General features: G+C 46.3%; 1 protein-coding gene across 7 annotated transcripts in view; it reads right to left on the bottom strand.

Moving 5' to 3' along the window:
• The window catches only part of FRMD4B (FERM domain containing 4B), a 290,264-nt gene that overhangs the window by 30,785 nt on the left and 238,292 nt on the right, over positions 1-21,187 (bottom strand). For 5 of the 7 annotated variants that reach the window (XM_036331595.1, XM_036331592.1, XM_036331589.1 and 2 more), the window contains 4 exons: positions 10,618-10,701; positions 9,060-9,125; positions 5,690-5,747; positions 4,245-4,331 (listed from right to left, as the gene is read on the bottom strand). In XM_036331595.1, the coding sequence (XP_036187488.1) occupies positions 4,245-4,331; positions 5,690-5,747; positions 9,060-9,125; positions 10,618-10,701 (295 nt within the window). The remainder of the gene's footprint in view (positions 1-4,244; positions 4,332-5,689; positions 5,748-9,059; positions 9,126-10,617; positions 10,702-21,187) is intronic. The other 2 variants (XM_036331591.1, XM_036331590.1) reach the window with 2 other exon arrangements.

Raw genomic sequence — 21,187 nt, 5'->3', positions numbered from 1 at the left:
AACAGAAAGGCATTTGTAACTTAACATAACTGGTCTAGGCATTTGGGAATACCAATAGTTTTTATTTTTATTTTACTTACTTATTTTTTTATATACCAACAGGTTTTTGTGTTTTTTTTTTATACCAACAGTTTTTTTAAAAACCAGTTAACTAAAGGCTGAGAACCTTTTCTCTTCACCCTGCGATGCCCGGGGCGATTGTAAGACTTTCTCAACCTGACATAATGCAGAAAGATACTAATCTGAAAAAGCATTTTACCCCACCGCGGCATCCACATCTGACGGCGTCACCGGCATGCCATCTCTACTCCTCATCGCTGACTGGTCCCAGGTGGGACTCCTTGCGGGGGTATAAGGTAGTCAAGGCGTGACTTTGATCAGCCACTGACTGACCCCCGGGTCTGCATCTTGTGAAGAACAGACATTTTCCTTGAAGTGCTGAATGAACCATAAAAGCCGAGAAGAAATACAAGTCTGCGTGTTTTCTTTTTAAAGTAAAACTTCAGCCTAAACCGGTTTGGCTCAATGGATAGAGCCTCGGCTTGCGGACTGAAGGGTCCCAGGTTCGATTCCGGTCAAGGGCATGTACCTGGGTTGCGGGCACATCCCCAGAAGGAGATGTGCAGGAGGCAGCTGATCGATGTTTCTCTCTCATCGATGTTTCTAACTCTCTATCTCTCTCCCTTCCTCTCTGTAAAAAATCAATAAAATATATAAAAAAAAATAAAAAAAAACTTCATCATTTTTAAGTTCAAATGTTCTGCATTTGAAATGCAGTTGAGTCCTGGTGTGCTTCCACATTCCCTAAGAGTTCACAGTGACACATTTTGTGCCCAAAGGGAGGATTAAAAAGAAAAACTGCTTATGACCTGGATTTTTAATACCCTGAATTTTTGTGGTTTGTAGTTTAAAATTTTTAAATTTTCTCTTAATTTGCATCATGCAGTAGGGCATTGTTGCTAATGAACTGGGAGAGGCAGAGTGCTTACCAGCCTCTGAAAACAAAAACTTTGAGGGTGGCCCAGTGGTGGAGCTTAAGGGCTGTGGGTCTGTAGCAATGTTGGGTCATCGTCTATCCAAACAGTGATCCAAGAATGTTCCTCCTTCCTTCTCTGTGTCTCTCTCCCTCGCTAACAACTACTGGTTACTGAGTGATGGCTGAGTAATCTCACCTCATTCTTATAACCACCCTGGGCGTTTGGTGGCATTACCATTGTGCAGATGAGGAAACTGCGTTTAAAGAGAGAGTCAGCAACGTGTCCAAGGTTACCCAGCAAATAGACATCAGAGACAGGCTTTGGGCTGCTCCCCAAACTCTTCCCTTCAACAGTCTACTACAGAACTGAAGGCAGCTTGGCCCATGACTGGCAAAGGCCTGACAGTCAAAATACATGAAGGGCACCTGCTGGCGTTCTCGGAGGGAAGACAAACACAGGCCCCCACACTCCGGCTAGAACGGACAGACATTATGTGGAAAGGACACAGGACTCAGCCTGTGGATTTGGACCAACCCTTTTTCAAAACAGCCCTTTGGCATCTCTTGTTATTGGTAAATCTCCCTCCTTCTGGCCTGTTTCACCCCATATAATTATGGCAGGCATGTGGTTCAAGAGGCTGAGCATGTCCAAGGCCTCCCATTCCAGCCTTTGTTTCATTCGAGTTGGCCAATTTGACCTTCATTCACGCTGGGCCATTGGTAACTGGCTGCGCACAGGTCCATGCAAACAGCTGGAGCGCGACCTTTTTCTATGAGTCTGCTCTTACACTCTTTAAGGGATGCATTTTTCATCTGTGCCAACTGGGCCAGGGCAGGGACTCGTAAAACAGCCTCCCTTCAATAAGCCCTTAAATTGCCGGGCTGTGGAGAAATAAAGATACGAAAGCCAAGCCCATTGTCAGGTTTAACAGGAAGAAAGGAGGCAAACAATGTCACGGAGCGGACACGGCTTAAGTAACCAAGAAGGGGAAGGCAAGACAGTGATGAACACAAGATGGCACGTTTAGGGTTGAGCTACATGGTTTGTCTTGTAAGTGAAACAGGAAAACTCTGCAAACCGAAAAGAGGAAGTGGCTTCTGACCCCCGTCTAGACTCTGGAATGAATAAGCACACCTGATTAGGATCAGTGTCACACAGTATTGACCCATTTCTACGAAACTGTGAAAGGCAAGAAAGGCCTGTGGCTCATGAGCAGACCAACTGCACTGTTCACTGTGCACATTCCGGTCCCGTTATTGGGGGCGGGGGGGGGGGGGAGGCTGGCTGTGTTCAGGGGAAGCGTGTGCAGGCGGCGGGAGGCTCAACTTCATCAGCCACATTAGCTACGAAATGACTTGGGAGCCAACTGAAGTTACATTTTACACGCAAGTTTTGAAAACCAGTAAGACTCCTGCATGCTATTTCTTTTTGTTTTTTTTGGATATATTTTTATTGATTTCAGAGAGGGAGGGAGAGGGAGAGAGAGGTAGAAACATCAATGATGAGAGAGAATCATTGATCGGCGGCCTCCTGCACGCCCCCTACTGGGGACCGAGCCCACAAACGAGGCATGTGCCCTTAACTGGAATCGAAACTGCGACCCTTCAGTCCGTAGGCTGATGCTCTATCCACTGAGCCAAGCCGGCTAGGGCCGCATGTTATTTCTTAAAGTAAAATTAAAGGGAGAAATAAGTTAGCAAAAAATATATTAGCACAACTGAGGCCTACCTTAAGAAGACATGATTGGTCATCATTTGATCTTATAAAATATGGGGGTTGGTTGTTTCCTTGGCTGGGATTCAGCTCCAGCCCACCCTCCCGCAATGGGAACACCGTAACAGGCATCGAGAGGGAGCTGGTGAACTACATGATGCTTCCTCATAATGGAACGCTTGGTGCGGTACAAAGAGGGAAAAGAGGCCTGAAGAAACAAGACGGAGCATGTCCGTGCGCAGCCAGCTTTCTTTTCCGCTGCAAAAGCTCAGCACACACACTGAGAAAGTGCACATGAACCATCTACACACGCCTTTGACACTGGCCATCACGGGGGTCCCGGGGACCGAGAAGGACTTCCTGCCCTCACTGGCCTGTTTCTGCAGTGTTTGCTTTTTCTGGTTCTTCTACAATGAATATTTATAACTTTGGGGAAAAATTAAAATATATAAGTGTACATAAAAATGATTTTGAAAAAAGTATACGGCCCCCTCTTTTCTAATTTGGACTTAGAAGCGAACTTTCAAGGAGTCCTTACTTCCCTTGATCTTGGTCACAGGGCTTACAGAGACAACGTCCTGTTTGTCTGATTACACACATGCCCTCTTACTGCCCCTCCCTCGGACGGATCTCGGGTGTAAAATAATGCCCTAATACTTGTACTGATACTTTTGGATAAGCCTCAGTGCCCAACCAGTCTGATCGGCGAGCTGGCCAGGCATGGGAGGGCTGTGGTGGCCCCGCCCACCCTTTTGTGTTGTCTGCGTCAGTTTCACCACCATCAAATGGGGAGAAAATAAGCTTTACTTATTCTCTCAACTGCAAGGAAGACTGTGAGCAGGGGTGGAAGCTGAAAGGACACTTGCATAAAGGCGCGGGTAAGCCTTTGAGTCCTTAGGATACCGACAGGCCGGGTAGCCGACGTTACCCATACGCACTCACCAGCTCTCACCCAGGCAAGCACGTACTGTCTGCTTGTGCTTGGGCCGAGAGAAACAGCTTCATCATCCAATTTCAAACTGAAAATAATGTCACTTATTAGCTCTGGAAAACCCACACCAGACAGAATGTGGCCCTTTACGAAACAGCGCATAACTTACTTTTCTTTACAAAAAACATACATGGAAAATTGGGAGACAAAGATAAGCAAAAATAGCAAGAGCATTAAAAAGATCACTCATAACCACATTACTTCGAGGTAATGGCACCAGAAATTTTGGCTTCATATGTCTTTACAATTAATCCGTCTGTTTAGCCGCCCAGTTAAATATGTATCTGTATCTATGTGCATATATAAATTAATAAAAGAAATGGCATCATCCTGTTCATCCTAACTTCAGACAGAAACCTCCTTGCATGCACTTGTGAACTAGGTTGTGATCAGAGTTCACCTCTGTACACACACTTCACGCGCAACCGGAGCCTTCCCGGAACCCACCGCTTCACTAACCAATGATTTTGCCCAAGACTGTTCTGTGCCCCTTAAAGCAACGCTCCCAGCCCTAGAACAGCTCAAGGTGCTCCGAGGAGGAGTCGGAAGCGATTCACACTTACTTTCCGAGGTTTCACTTTATCTTGTAAGTCATACTGGCCAATTCCTTTATAGCTGATTCCAAGCCACCAAGGAAGTCCTTGTTTATCCTGGAAGATGGGAAAGCATGAGAACCAAGACCTAATTGTTAAGTCGTCTGGCGGTGGCCTGGCGCTCACCAGGCCCATCCTTTAACAAGTATCCGCAAGTCAAAGTCAAGCTGTCTTGGTAAACAAAACAGTACTTAAGAACCTAGCTTGTTATTAAAATGCCTTCTTAGAGTTTCTTCAAATAAGACCTTTAAGTCAAAACAGACCAATATTATTAATACCATCAAACAGACCGAAGCATTACTGCTTGGATTACACATTTGGAGAAGAAATGAAATGTAAGTAATTCAACTAAGAATTAATCCAAAGCACAAACCCAGTTATACATTTAAAAAAGAAAGAGAGAAAGCTCTTTGTTCTCTTGATTAGTAACCAGCTACAAAGGTCAGGGAAGTTTCCAAAGATGTAGAAAGTGGTTCTAAGTCCTGATGTTTGTAATACACTTAATAGTGAACATGGGAATACTGAAAAACAGGATGTTTGAATAATGCCTGTGAGGTATACACAGGGGGAGGGGAGGAATTTTTTTTTCATAAATTTATCTTTTAGGTCTTGAAAGCATAGGGTGTATTGACATAAGGAAAGAAAACTTAGGCTGGAACATATATCTATATGAAAACAAACCAGGAATCAGTAGAAATTGAAGTTGCATTAGTACATGTATTTAGTACAGGGTATCCCATTATGCAGGTATTTATTACCCAATTCCCCACCATTTTGAATTGTAAACATTGTTGGAATTTGAAGAGTTACTCAAGATTGATCAATTATAAAATTATTCTGCTTTCATACAACACTCCCTTCTTAACCCACTTTATCTCTTCTCACCTCACCATACTCCTTAGTCACTCTCTCCTGCTTATAAACATCTGAAAACACTACAGAAACACAAAGCGTACTGATGGAAAATTGCATTGCAAATCCTACAAAAAATGTGAGGATTTTATGAAGCTACTGAAAAGACATTGGAGAGTGCATGGTTCTCACATAAAGGCACTATCTAATGAATTTCTGGTAGCATTAGAAAGGTAAACCATTGGAAAAGAGAAAAATTAAGTAGGAATAGCTAACAGAACAGATGTGTCAAGAGAATGATCTGAATATCTTAGGACAAACAGAGGCTTTGGGAAAACATTTGAACATAGCAAGTATTTGGCAAAAATATGATTTATAATTTGCTAAAAATTACAAGATATCGAGCTTTTTTTCCTTAAGAAAATCAATTTATTCTCAATGCTCAAATTTCTAGATAATTTACATATATATGCATATGATTTATACAATTTTATAAAGCTGGTGTTCACTAACTCACAGAATGACATGGGCATCACGAAAGCCTTGCATGTAGAAACATTTACCTTTACTGCGTAATAATGGACTCCGTAGGTCGGTAGAGCTTCTACTATTTTCATATACCTGTGGAAAATGAATATATTATAACCTCTTATTAAAACAGAGGGCCCTTCTGGGGAAAGTGATTGAAAGAAATACAATTTATATCTACTCTTCTATTATAAATGTCTTTGACTAAAGTAGAAATAAAATAAAGCATTCCAAGGAGTAATATATTTTACTTCATCCAAATATTAGGAGGTTACTAAGAAAACTTCAATTTCAAAAAGTTATAGGAAATGTTGTTTTCTGGATATTAAGATTTCTATGGCTTAGAAGCATACTGTACTGTATTATACATTCAAATTGCAAGTATTTCTTACACTAAGCACCTAATAATGCAAAGCAATGAGTGTCAACTTTTGGGTCATTCTCATAAGAAATAAAAAATAAAGCTATTCCATGTATTATTGATTGTGGTAAACTCTTAGAAATATATACTCAACTCTTAAGTCGAAAATCTCAGAAATATACACTTAAAAAGGACAAAGTTTATTGTATGAAAACCTGATTTTTAAAAATATGCCCACTCCCCCACCCCAAGTAAAAATTACAGCAACAGTGCTACCATTGCTGTTTTTAATTCAACAAGTATTTATTGTGTACCTCGAAGGCTTTATGGAGTGGACTAAATTGTGTAAGACTGCCTCTCAGCCTACAAAGAATTGAGGTTCCAGTTTGATGGAACTTGTTAATGGCATTTGAAGATTAATTGCTCTGGACTTTGTAACCAATAATTTGGTGATTTTTTAAAAAATATATTTTATTGATTTTTTACAGAGAGGAAGGGAGAGAGATAGAGAGTTAGAAACATCCATGAGAGAGAAACATCAATCAGCTGCCTCCTGCACACCCCCCACTGGGGATGTGCCTGCAACCAAGGTACATGCCCCTGACTGGAATCGAAAATGGACCCTTCAGTCCGCAGGCCGACGCTCTATCCACTGAGCCAAACTGGTCAGGGCAATTTGGTGATTTTTAAAAGCAAACAGCCGACATGTAAATGAACATAGTGGTTAGGTAAATGTGCCAAGGTCATGCAGCAATTACACTGCACAGCCAGGATTCTAGCAAACCAAGCTGAATTTTATAGTCTAGAGCAGGGGTGGGGAACCTTTTTTCTGCCAAGGGCCACTTGGATATTTATAACATCATTCACCAGCCATACAAAATTATCAACTTAGAAATTCGCCTGCTAGCCCTAGCCAGTTTGGCTCAGTAGATAGAGTGTCAGCCCTGGGACTGAGGGGTCCCGGGTTCAATTATGGTCATGGGCACATACCTTGGTTGCAGGCTCAATCCCCAGCCCCCAACATGCGGGAGGCAACCAATCAATGTGTCTCTCTCACATTGATGTTTCTCTCTCTGTCTCTCCCTCTCCCTTCCACTCGCTCTAAAAAACCAATGGAATAATATTCTCGGGTGAGGATTAACAACAACAACAACAACAACAAAAAGAAAATTAGCCTGCTAAATCTGGTCAAACACTTAATTAACTCAGCCCTAAGGCCTTGGTGGGGCCAGACCAAATGATTCTGCGGGCCTCACACGGCCCACAGGCCGACGTCCCCCACCTTTGGTCCAGAGCCTTAAGTACCAAGTTAGACAGTCTCTTATTTGGAGCCACAGTGATAATGACCACGGGAAATATAATGACTCTGCATTTAAACAAGGAGACTTCATAATATTCTAACCTAACATCCCGCAGGGACACTTACTCCTGTATTTCTTTCTTCATTTATTTCATTTCAGAAAATTGGCACAATGACGTAAGATGTCAAGGATTCAACTTCAGAACCACTAACTTCTGACTTTCACCTTGAAGATCACAGAAAGTGTGTTATGATAAGAAGGAGACTAGTATGGCCCTGGCCAGGGAGCTCAGTTGGTTAGTGTCGTCCTGATACACCAAGGTTGCTAGTTTAATACCCAGTCAGGGCACATACAAGAATGAACCAATGAAAGCATAAAAACGTGGAACAACAAATTAATGTTTCTCTCTCTCACTCTCAAATCAATTAGAACAAAACAAAACAAAACAACAACAGAGATTACTGTAAGATATAGGGATACAGGGGAAATTTCAATTCTCACATGCCTGACCTATATTCAGTAGTGTTTTGTTTTTTAAACTTCTATGGCCATAAAAGTTATTGCAGTTACTATACCAAAAATGCAACGTTAGTTTTTATAATTATAAATTTAGCTTTTATAATTCTAAAATTTTAATGTAGCTTGTGAACGATTTTTTTTTTTTTGAGAGAGGGAAAAACAATGTTGATTTGTTGTTCCATCTATCTTTACATTCATTGGTTGATTCTTTATTTTTTATTAATCCTCACCTGAGGATATTTTTTCTATTTCCTTTTTTAGAGAAATTGGAAAGGAAGGAGGGAGGGGAGAGAGGGAGAGAGAGAGAGAGAGAGAGAGAGAGAGAGAGAGAGGGAGGGAGAGAGAGAGAGGGAGAGAGAGAGAGAGAGAGAAAGAAAGAGAAACATCAATGTGAAAGAGACACATCCATTGGTTGCCTCCGCCCTGACTGGGGCCAGGGATGGAACCCACAACCCAGGTGTGGGGAATCAAACCTGAGAGCCTTTGGTCCACAAGCTCTAATCACTGAGCAGCTGGCCAGGGCCACTGGTTGGTTCTTGTATGTGCCCTGACTGGGGATTGAACCTTGCAACCTTGGCATATCGGGATGACACTCTTACCAACGGAGCTACCCAGCCAGGGCCCCTGGTGAACTATTCTTAATAAATGGATGGTAACTCTAAGAGTGGAAAGTGCAGAAATATGTCAACATGGCCTTTCTCAGTAGCATGAAGAAACAGATTATCTAACACCAACGCTGTGTGTTCCACCGGAAGTAGGGCCACAAACCTGGCAACCAAACGTGGCCTCCAGACAGGGTTTGTTAGGCTCACGTTGCATTAAAACTTTCTTAAAATTACTTTGTAATGTTTAAAATGGGATTTAAAAACCAGAAGTTCCAGCTTTTCTTGGAAAATATCAGCAGACCTGGTAACACTATGCATGAGTTCTGAGCTGAGTAGCTTTGCCCAGGGCGAAAGCTCCCCGGTTCACAGTCCCCACCGTTCCCGATGGCCCCACACTTGGCCTATATTCCTCAGCTTTGTTACCTGCCTGACACTGATAGCATCTGAACTGATGACACAAATGTGGAGCGAGCCAAGACATTTTATAATTCATGGTAAGGTATTTGTAATCAGATGAGGACAATAGACACACAAACTACACAACAGAAATTGTGCCAGAGGCTTCTGTAAACAGAAGACATTCATTGATATCTCAGCCAGAGGAAAGACGGATACTTACTGAACCACAGCTTGACCCCGGGTCAGACCTCTGGTTTTCAAATAATGCTCAATGACCCTGTCCTCACTGCAAAACAAGGAGACGGCGACGTGTGACTATGTGAGACACAGACTCGTTACAAGCCCCCCGGGTGGCTGCTTGAGGAACTCCAGAGGGAAGGCCTTCCCGACTGGCTGGGAGAGAAGCTGGGGGGTGTTTCTGTAGACGTAGGTTCCTGGAGGATTCAAACCTCAGGCATTTGACTACCTTGTCATGATTTTTTAAGTTATATTTTATACAATGTATTCCTATAATTTAATAACATTAATATTAATATATAACATAGTCATATAATTTATTATGTTTTAAAAACTTAATTTATTAGAAAAAGAAACATAATATCAATTTATCAAATGAAAAAACTAATATCTGTTGTCATACCTGAGTGAAATATAATAAATAAAAAATAGTGTTAGTAAAGAGAGCTCAATGGGTATTAGGTATTCAAGACAGTTTCCTTACATTATTCAGAGAGATTTACAAAGAATTAAAACTGCTTCTGAGTCCGTGTTCAATCTAAAATGCTCTATTGTCACTACTTAGGGACACAGTGTTTTGGGAGAAAATCCTTCATTATTATCTTGGATGAAACGTTGGCCTAACTGGGGAGAAACAGGCTGAAGCCCAGCAGCCTTGGACATCATTCAGCTGCTGTGTCCTACTTTCAGGCAGGTAGCTTCTCAGCCAGACTGCAAGTGGAAGCTAGGAGAATACATGTTTTCATCTCTCTACATCTGGTAATCAATAGCCATTGGTCTTTTTTCTTTCTTTCCTAAAAAACTATTACTTAATGATGATTCATTTAGAAGGTTCCAGACTGAGGATGCGACGCAGCCTCAGTACTCATGTTCACTGCTTATTTGGGAACTGTGTTCCAGCTTTCCTACTAACACTATCGGTGTTGAGTATTTATCTTGTAATCAGTTTTTAGTGGAAAAGAAAACCATCTTTAGGATTTGGAGCCTTCAACCAAGAAAAATAAAGTTACAGGTAATGGATGTAAGTAATTCAAAGGGGGGGAAAAAGTACTTTTATAGAAGAAATGTTATGTGAAAAATGGGTACTATGGATTCATTAAAATACAACCAAATAAAGTAATTCAAAATATACATCGGTTTCTGGCCACAGAGGAAACTATTTGGTTATTAAGAAAACCTCTGTCCAGGGCACCCTGCATTTTATAGCGCTTCCCCTGCACCCGGCCAGACACAGGCCAGGCCGTGTTACCCACCCACCAGCACTGTGCTCACCAACGCTCCCTCATAGGCCCTTCCTCACTCAGCAAGATGGCACGCAGCCGGCTGCTCTTGACAAGTGACTCCCATCTTGGAACAAGGATTTCCAGGGACTGTGCGAAGATCCTTTCACTGAAAGGATCACCGTCTACTTACGGTGACTCTGACACATTGATGGGCAATTTGATATTGTCTTCACTTATATTCCTTTTAATCCCCTGAAAAGCCTGTTGTTCTCGTGGAGCTGTGATAGGCGGACCACCTGCTGCCTTGCTCGGGCTTACCAGTAAGCAAGGGACGGGTGCTCCTGAAGAGTTCTGGTTGGAAAGGCGGAGAGTGTCCTTAAATCTTTCCTGGCATTTTCATCACTAAAAAGAAGAGTAATACAGTAATGTCAGTCATGGCTCCCGACAATATTATCCAAGCTAGTCACCAGATGAAACCTGACAAACAGCTACAGCACATTGGGCTCCAGTAAATGTCCACACACACAAGGCGCTGGTCTCTAGCCAGAGCTAGCTCTTAACTTGACAACCCCCATCGCATTTGATATTATAAAGTTTAAAAAGATGAAAAAATTAAATAATCATATTACGTTACCTTGACCCCATCTTCCTTATTCTCCCCATAAACTTGTAGCTGTTTTCACTATATATTTCCTGTATGCATCTCTATTATTACATAATTATTATTATTATACTAGAGGCCTGATGCACGAAATTTGTGCAAGGGGCTCGGCCTTCGCAGCCCCGGCTGCTTCAGCCCTGCCCCGAGGCCCCGCCTCCTGCCCCGAGGCCACGCCCACTGGTCAACTGGAAGGTCATTCTGGAAGGTCGGCCGTTCGGTCTAATTAGCATATTAGCTCCTTATTATATAGGATTGTGCACATTTCATATTCTATTTTTATACAGCATTTTTCCAATTTTGTTATATACGTTCTCCACCTTTCTATAGTAGCCTCATAATTATCTTTAGTGGATACATAATATTCACCATGTTGGAATACTGGTTATCATAAAACCATTCACATAGTATCGCTCATTTTTCATGTTACCGGTAGATATTGCAATAAAAAGGTTTATGTAGACTTTACATTAGATACCATTGCAATAAAAAGATTTAGGTAGACCTTCTGTTATTTTTTTATAACTCTAAAATTTACCTTCACACCCGCACCTGCACAACGAGGGTGATAATAGCACGTACTGCATGGGAAGAGCTGTGAGGAGAAATCCCTGGAATAGGTGACTTGAACATGTGTTTCCACGGAAACCCAGGGCATCGCTGACATTGCACCAAGTGAACTGAAAGGCACCCCATGCAAGGTCAGCTGTTATCTAATGATTTAAAATGGCAAAATTCTGCTTATCCAGAGAGAAGGGTGTGGTGTCATGGGATTTCACCGAAGGGAGAGCAGGGAGAGCTGGTTGGGCCTGCACCGTATGAGGGCAAGTGCTCTCTACTGCCCCAGCCACTCAAGGAGGTAGTCTAGGAGGAGCAGGCATGGCTCTCCAGGGCCTGTCAGAGCCCAGGACAAGTCCCTAAGCAGCTACTCAAAATCCTGAGCAAACTAGTGCTCCCCAGCTGAGGATGAGGAACTCCCTCCTTCCCATCGCGCTGTACCTTTGTACTCTGTGGAGAGTTACAAAGCCTGGCACCATGCGATGCACTCGGGGCGGTGGGGGGCGGGGGCAGGGGGAGGGGGGCGGGAGGGGATGGGGGAGGGGGGAGGGAGGGGACAGGGGAGGAGGTTCCTACCTCACATGCATCTCATCACAGCTCTTCCCAAGCTGTAGGGACTATTGTTACCTCGCTGGACAGGTGCGAGTGTGAGCGTCAGAGAGGTAAGCCCCTTGCTCAGTGTCTCACAGCGGCTACGTGGGTGAAGAGGCCAGGAGGCAAAGCCAGCCTGTTTGGCTCTGAAGGCCAAGACCAGAACCAATCTATTCTAATCCCCGATTCCCTGACAGACCCCAGAGCGGGTCCTAGAGCGCCGGCCGCCATAAACATCCTCCCCTCCTGCAAGGCATAGCACCCTCACTCCTAATTACAAATGAAAACGCAGAACCCATTATCTTTACATTCCATCACTGAGGCATCTACATTAGCTCCCCTGGGGTTTGCCCCAACGTGAATCATGATAGTGAAAGAGATGAACCCCCAACTGGAGGAGCACACACTGAACCCCTCCCCACCCCAAGCACTCTCTGCCCCGGAAGCACTCATTCAACACTCATACACCTACTGCTACAGGGGACAGGGGACAGGGGACGGAACCAAGCGTGGCCTGCGGACAGGCCTGCCTGGCCCACACTGTGCTGAGCTGAAGTAGGAAGTCACGTGGTCACTCTCGTCACGTGGTCAGGTTTGGGGTAAGTGATTCTCCTTCTCTGTCTACAGAAGCTAGTTTTCTGATTCTGGCTTCCAAGCTTCTTGACCCACTGAGCAAACTGTCCCTAGACTTCCCGTCTTTCAGTGGGAACACAGCCGAGTGTCACCTGGCCGGGAGACACCATGTTCTGCACCTGCCAACATTTCCTTTCAAAACCAGGTTCGTGGCCCTTCCTACAGGTGAGAGATCCGGCTTCACAAATTGCTGCAGGAAATAAAGTCCCTTGGCTCCTGCTTTTACAGAAGATCAATCTCTCCATTCACTGAAATCTGAGCAGTATGGCCGACCCACAATGACAATCTTGGGAAACTGGTTTGGGCTTCCTGAAAACCAAAATATATCACAATCCAACGTATTCATATTAAAGGTCACCTGTCAACTCCCAGTAATGATATTTATTTTTCTCAATCATTTCTTTTATGCTCTGTACTTCAAAGGAGTTGGCTTGTCAGTTTTTTATGGGGGGTAAATCCCTGAATATGTTCTAAAATGGTAGCGGAAGGACAACTCTTTTCTGTTAATCATCACCACAAGTCACATGTGTGTTTTCATCTGGGTCCGCGGGAACTTTATCAGCCCAGCACTCACTCATTCTTTGTATTTAGTTACTTTTGTAGCAATCAAGACCTCACTACAGGAGGAGCTGCTTTTTACCATAAGTTCACTTATTCACTTAGCAAGTATGTAGTAAGTGTATGCACGCCTACCTAGCACGTGGAAGCCAGTGTCATATGATGAAGTCACCGCTTTCTCTAACCTCACTGGCCAGAAGGACACGGCTATCCCTGATTGCAAGGGACACTGGATATGTAGTCTTTATTTGAGGCACCACAGGGCTAACTGAAAATTCTACTAATATGGGAGAAGGGGATTTTAGATACTGGGGAACAACGACCAGACTCCATAGCTGGCAAGGGGCCACCACTCAGATCCAGGAAATTTCTGCTGTGTGTGAATGTGGATCCACTGTTGATTGCATATTTTTAAAAATAAGGCAAAATCCCAGAGCTTTATGTAAGACTAGAGGCCCGGTGCACAAATTCGTGCACAGGTGGGGTCCCTCGGTCTGGCCAGCAATTGGGGCCGATCGGGGTCAGCTGGCCTGGGGGAGGGACAATAGGAGGCTGGCTGGCTGCAGGAGGTTGGCTGTGGGAGCGCACTGACCACCAGGGGGTAACTCCTGTGTTGAGAATCTGACCCCTGGTGGTCAGTGTGCATCATAGCCACCAGCCAGTTATCCGGTCATCCGGTCGTAACAGTCGCTTAGGCTTTTATATATATAGACTAGAGACCTGGTGCACAAAATTCGTGCACAGGTGCAGTCCCTAGGCCTGGCCAGCGATCAAAGCACAAGAGTCTGGTGTGGAAGGGCAGGCCCCAGCTGACCTCTGGGCCCTGGGCAGCACCTGGGCCTCCGGACTCCCATGTGCCCCCCTCCGCCTAAGTCATGGCGCCTGAGTCCCCACATGGAGAAGCAGTGAGCGCGGCTGGACGCCATGGGCTGGGGCATAGTTTGGGCCTCTGGGACATAAAGTGGCACCACATGGAAGCTGGGTGGGCAGGGCACTCTCTCCTGGCCAGCATCACAGACCGGCTCCTGCGCAAACCCATGGGAGTCTGATCGGCCCCTGTGGTTCCAGCAGCTGCAGCCTGGCTCACCCAGAAGCCCATTGGGGCTGGAAGCACCTCCACCGCGGCCTGCTGCCAGCACCTCATCGCCAACATCCACCATGTTCCGTGCCGCCCCCTGGTGGTCAGCTCACGTCATAACGAACGGTGAAACTCCCGGTTGAAGGGACAATTTGCGTATTAGGTTTTTATTATATACGCTATCTGAATTATAAAATATTGTCTCAACTAAAAAACAAACCAAACATCCCCCGGCCCCCACAAGAAAAACAACAACACACCAAAACCAAAACCAAAACCAAAACCAAAACCTAAAACATTGCTCAGGCCATATGAAAAATACCAGCAGACCACCACTAACACTTTGCAATTTCTGACATAAACTCTTAGTAAAGAAGGGATGGAGAGAGGCCTTCTTGGCTTATCTACTTGGTTTCTAGTTTTAGAAAATTTATTAACAGTCTCAAATTGTCAGCAGTACATGAATAAAAGAGACACAAATAATTTTGACAAATGTGAAATCAAGACCATCCCAAATTATTTCATTCTCAGCAAATAACACAACTTTATTTCTTTGTATTAGAAAAAGGTTCCTATTATTCCTCCGAACCTGGCTATTTGTGCTATTAGAAGACAGACTTTCCCTATGAATATAAAACATTACTTTCCTATAAGAACCCATTCAGTAACCCATTTCAAACAAGCCACCACGGATATCGAAGAACTGAGCTGTGGACACAGCTGCAATCCTAAAAGGGAGAGCTCCAACAGGATCCAAAGACGGGTGAAATAAGCAGCCTGCCAGGAAAACCGGTTAGCCCTCCCAACAAGCAGTGTACAGAAGGAAAATCCAAACGGCCGACAGACAGAAGCCAGTCTTCCGCCTCATGAGAACACAGGAAAATGCACACAAACCCTCCGTGGTCACCATTACACACCCGACCATCAAACGTGCAAAGCTCTGCCTATACCTAGTTCACATGAAGATGGGCAAGAGGAACTCGCACCCATTGCTGGTGGGTAGGGCAACGGGTGCGGTCATTGTGGGAACCTGCATTCCCTGGGACCAGGGATCCTTCCCTATGGATATTCCTCTGAGAAACTTACACAAAAGAGCGAGGTTTATAGCAGCATTGTCCACCATGAGACACATCAAAGAAACAACCCAAATATCCCCTAACAGTGGAAATGGTAGCATTGCAGTGTGACCGCAACACGGAGGAGCTTCACACAGCAAAGACGCAAGAGCCAAAATACCACAGACACCACAATGCCATGCACACGAAGTTCCAAAACAAGCAGAAGGAACCTGCAGAGGAGGCATAGGTGATACACGTAGAAAGCAAAACCAGAAATACGTGCCATAGAGTCAGCACCTCTGGGGGAGCGGGGAGGGGAGGGTGCAGTACGCAATGAAGTGAATGGGGTCTTGGCAACGTGGACAAAAAGGGGCCACGGCTCACTTGACAGGCTCAGGGGAGGCCTGTGTAGTGGCTGCACAAACCCAGAGACCTAAAGTAACCTCAAAGGATGGTCGGAAATGAAAACTTTTCAACTAAAAGCAGTTTATGGTGGGTAGTCATGTCCTAGGCAGGCATCTTCCCTGACAAAGGTCAATCTTTAGCTTAACTGAGCCTGTCCATTGTCTTTTTGAATCTACGATAACATGTCTGAAATGTCAAAGTAATTTTCCTTTTTTCCCCCCGACAGTCAAAGCACAGGCACCCCTGTGGAGACCACAAATCCCCTCCTTGTTATTGAATTAATTGTTGACTGAACTATCCCGTACCCACCTGTGTAAAAGAAGTATGTGTCTATCATTTTACTTTTTATCCAATTCCCAGAGGTTACCCCACTCTGCTTTCTCCCACCTCGCTCATCTATCACCAGTGGATTTCACGTAACCCACTTATGCCTCCTTATTTTTTTTTTTTTTATCCTCCCCCGAGGATATTTTTTCCATAGATTTTCAGAGAGAGTGGAAGGGAGGGGGGGAGACAGAGAGAGAGAAACACCAATGTGAGAGAGACACATCAATTAGTTGCCTCCAGCACGTGCCCTAGACTGGGGCTGGGGACTGAGCCTGCAACTGAGGTATGTGCCCTTGACCAGAATCGAACCTGGGACCCTCAGTCCCATACTAACCACTGAGCTAAACCAGCTAGGGCGATGTCTCCTCTTTTGATTGTAATGTATAAAATAAGGCGCAAAACTGCCATTCTCCAGAGCATTATCTCAATCTGTGGAGATTTTGCTTCCTGGCAACTGTCAACGGTTTGGCTCAAATAAACTCATAAAAATTCTTTATAGGTCTGAACGTTTCTTACGTTGACAGCAACGTTCCTCACTGGGTGTACTTATGTGCCCGTGCATTATCCAATTTGTCGCTTACACTCTATATACAAGTTTTATGCATTCTTCTGTGTGACATAATTCACACAGAAACCCTGATCGCATCTGGCTGTGGGTGCAGTGAGGTGCTGGAAACACTGCACATTATTCTAAAGTTAATCCCGGCATTTGCACTGTTTAGGACCAAGCAGGATTCCACATTTGAGTGACAGACAGTAGCTGAGTGTTCATTTGTTCGCCCTTGGAAGAACCTGGCTGGGGAATTTGCCTGGAGCCTGAGGCCACGTGGATCCACTGAGCCCCCAGGGGCAGAAAGGGGGCTGGGCTTCCATGACTCAGATCCATCTGGAACCCAGAGGGAGGGCCTGACCATGGCCAGGAGGTGAGCAGGCCCTGGTGGGGGAGGTGAGCAGGCCCTGGTGGGGATGTCTCCGCCTTTCCCCAGCAGTAAACGCACTCGCCCTGTCTGAACATTCTTGACTCTAATGGCAGTGGAAGTGCTATTTTAAAGATGCACTTGACCAGAATTGCCAAGAGGGACTGATTGCTCCAGGTCCTCACCAGAGAGAATTAAGCACTTGCTCCTGCTCAGTAACCAGACCAGAAACTGCTGTTCATCATTTCAGCAGGAATTCAGCTGTCACACGAAGAATGTGCTTTTATCTGGTTGCATTTTATCTGATTAGGCCCACCCTCTCCATTAGGTACCCCCGTTCCGGTTCTGACAGCTTTCGGGCAGCAACGGCCCAGGACCCACATTCAGCCGCTGCACCAATGTTTCAGGCCATGATTCCTTTTGGTGTTCTCAAGCCCCCTTGCATGGCCTGCTGTTTTTCTTTACTGACCTCAAAAAACCCTGGAGGCATGTGCCAACCCCACTCATTTTTGAGAAAGCCACATGGTTGGCAAAGCCGAGGCCACCCCTGTGTGTGCTGGAACCCTTGGAAGCAGACAGCCACTCCCAGCAAATGCGTGCACCTGTTTGTGGCTATTTGGGAACTGGTTCCCTGTGACGATCAGCCACCTGCCATTCTGAGGCTGGAGAGCAAGGAGCCGGAGGCGAAAGCAAACTGTGGGCGCTAGGCTTCCTGGAGCAAAGGAATCGCCATGTTTCCTGGGGCCCCAGGACGTGGTGGCCGACTCTGTGTGGTGTGGGGCATCCCTAGGCTGTGAAGACAGTTTGAAAAAAGGCCCAAGCCCCCAACTTCCCTTTCCTTGTCAAGCTAAAGCTCTTCCCTACATAAAACCCAGTGCAAAGGTGCCTAAAAAGTATGCATTAAATATAATGACCCAGTGCAAATGCCTGTGGGAACTTGGTGTCTTTCACGGAGAGAAATAAACCGAGACGTTTAAAATGTAACTTGGGACTGCAGTCTTCTTTCATCCACACATACGCATAACTCAAAGTCCGTATTTCATAAAATGCACATGCACACGTAAACACACTTACTGCCTGTTTGAACACTCGGGATAAAATCTAACCTGCAGCCTAAATATCAGCAGAAATTAAATAAAAGTTTATGAGAAGGGACACCTGAGGACCTGGGCAAGTTGTCACAACTAGAAGCCCTATTTAATACCGCGCCCCATATAAATGACAGATTTGGGACACTGGGAGTCAGAGATTCGCCAGTCTCGGGTGTGGCCTTGCACAGACCCTGGTGCTAAGCCACGCCTTACCTCTGCTTGCGAGGCACCTGTGCTGCCTGACCAAGTCCTGCCTGATCCCGAAGGCGGGGGACACGGGAGTGATCACAACAGTGAGAGGAGCGTGTCTGCTGAAGCCCCCGAGCTGGATCCAGAAGGTTCTTGGTTACTGTGTGTGATCACTAATATCCTCTAATCTACTAGCATGACCCACAGCTTGGTCATTTGCAGTGCAGGTATGTTATCAGTTTACTTAGAGGAGTTTTTCACTGGCCAGATCGCCTTCAAATCACCCTTTTTCAATTAAAAAAAAAAAAAAAATCCCGCCCTGACTGATTTGGCTCAGTGGATAGAGCGTCAGCCTGCGGACTGAAGGGTCCCAGGTTCGATTCCGGTCAAGGGCACATGCCTGGGTTGCAGACTCGATCCCCAGTCGGGGGCGTGCAGGAGGCAGCCGATCAATGATTCTCTCTCATCATTGGTGTTTCTCTCTCTCCCTCTCCCTTCCCTCTCTGAAATCAATAAAAATGTATTTTAAAAAACCCCATTTCTCTCAGTTGTCCGGGAATGTGGCCTTCGCTTATTATCTCCTTGACCTAACACCTATGGAGTTCTAACAGTCAATGTCTCTCTACTCATTCCTAGGGGTTCCTGATGCCCAACTTTGTATACTGACAAAAAAATCCACAGTAAGCTCCCAACCGGACCAGTGCCTGTTACAGGGTCCCGGGCCCGGGACAGGGGGTGGGGGGCGCGGAACGAGCTGTCATCCCACTCAGCCCAGCGGGGGCGGAGCGCGGGGGCGCCAATCCACGCCGCGCGGAGAGCCCCTACTGACAGTGCCAGCGCCCAGCAGGAACGCCGCCGCCCGGGGCAACCCACGGCCGCCGATGAGGCGCCTCCTCCTTCCCGCCCTCCACGCAGCCCCGCTGCCCAGAGCGCAGCTCGCAGCCGGGGGAGACCCCGCCGGGGAGGACTTACCCGAGGCCCCGGCTGGAGGGGAGCGCGGGGCTGGTCCTGGGGCCGCCGGTGGGACATGCGGGGCGCAGGGGTGGAAGGACGCGGTGGAGGGGCCGGAGCCGGTGGGCGGGGCGGAGCCTGGGCGGGGCCATGGCGGGAGGGGCGGGGACAGGGGCGGGGCCAGAGCGGGGCGGGCGGCGGGCAGGCCACGCCCCTCGCAGCCCGGAAGGGTCGCGGAGGCGCCTGGGCCAGGTCAGGCTGTGGTCTCTCCCTCGGGGCGCGGACAGGGAGCCCTGAGAGGTGACAGAAGCCACGGTCCCGGCCTCTGCTGGCGGCAGGGGCGCCCCACTCCTTCTGGGGAGGGGCCCCCTGGTCTCCACTAGATGCAGCTCCTGCTCGGGTACAGGTGTGAGCACATTTCCGGGCTGGCCAGGCCACGGCAAAGCTTCCACGGCTTGGACACAAGCGGGCGGCCGAGCCGGATCAATCCCACGTCTCCAGGCTCGAGGGAGTTTTGGGGTCTTAGGTGCACTAACCTGTGTGAGCCCTGGTTGCCTCGTCATGAAAACAGGGGTAGTGAGCTATCTTAGGAAGAGGACAGACGGCCAGGAGGCGCCCGCCCTGCTGGGGTGCGGGGAGGGGTGCTCCTCCTTCTCTCACTGCACTGACCCCACAGACTCTCCAGGCCGGTCGGGGAGGATCATTACCGCTCAGACCAGCTGGGCGATTATCACCACTGAACATTTAGGACATACTTATGCTAAAAATCTATGTGGTGTACCTGAAAAGCACATTTAAGTGGCATCCTGTAATTTTATTTGCTAAATCTGGCAACCCTAAGGGTTGGTGACGAACCACAAGGGAAAAGAACTTTGAAGGCCACTGCCAAGTCCCAGGAGTAAGCCGTGTTGGGATCCGCCCGAGAGCTCAGTGTTGGGGACGGCCAGCCTTGAAGCTGGCTCTCCCCACTCCAGGACCAGTTGTGGACGCCGCGGACCCTCCTAACCCAGCGCTCTCCCAAAGGTGCAAGACAGAGGCGGTGTCCTGGGAACCACAGCACCTCGCAGCTGGAATTCCTTCGCCATTACATTGTTGCCTCGGGCCTGACCGCTAACAGAGGACACAGTCCTCTGTCCATCAGCGTGCTGGATAGGGATCAGCTGCCAAACTGTATTTTAAGCCTCTAATGATACCTAGTGATAATGAAAATGCGATGAGAGATTTTCCTAAGCATCAGCCAGCCCGCCGGGCTTCCGAATGTATCTACTTTGAACTTCCAACTCCTTTAGCAGAAACACAGTCCACAAGAATGACTTATGCTGAGGACCAGGTTAACATGAAAATCTGTAAATATTTCAAATAGAAATATTTTACAAATTTATGGGGACAGAGAGTAGAATGGTGGATGCCAGGAGCTAAGGGGAAGGGGATGAAGGAGTCGTTTGATGGGCAGAGTTTCAGGTTTTAAGATGAAGAGCTCTGAAGGTTGGTTGCACAATAAGGTGAATATATTTAACACTACGGAACTATACATTCAAAAACGGTTAAGGTGGTAAACTTTATGTTATGTATATTTTACCACAACTAAAAAACACACCCCTCTCATACTAGAGTTAGAAAGAAGAACACACGGAAGAAAAACAGACAGTGTTTTCCTACAAGAGAATGTAAAGCCAAATAAACCTATTCCTCTCTTGGGAAAGTTCCTACTGGACAAGTGAGAATTATTTATGGTCAACTGACAGCCCCGAAGCTTGATCCCTTCCTCCTGCCTGTGTGACTCAGCGTGTCCTTCCTGAACCCAGGGAACCGGATGAACCGCATCGGCCACTGGAGCACCGACAAGAAGCTGAGACTGTGGCATGTTGTCACTC

Source organism: Myotis myotis, unplaced genomic scaffold (genome assembly GCF_014108235.1).
Source record: "Myotis myotis isolate mMyoMyo1 unplaced genomic scaffold, mMyoMyo1.p scaffold_m19_p_13, whole genome shotgun sequence".
NCBI lineage: Eukaryota > Metazoa > Chordata > Mammalia > Chiroptera > Vespertilionidae > Myotis > Myotis myotis.
This window is presented reverse-complemented; position numbering and strand designations above follow the sequence as displayed.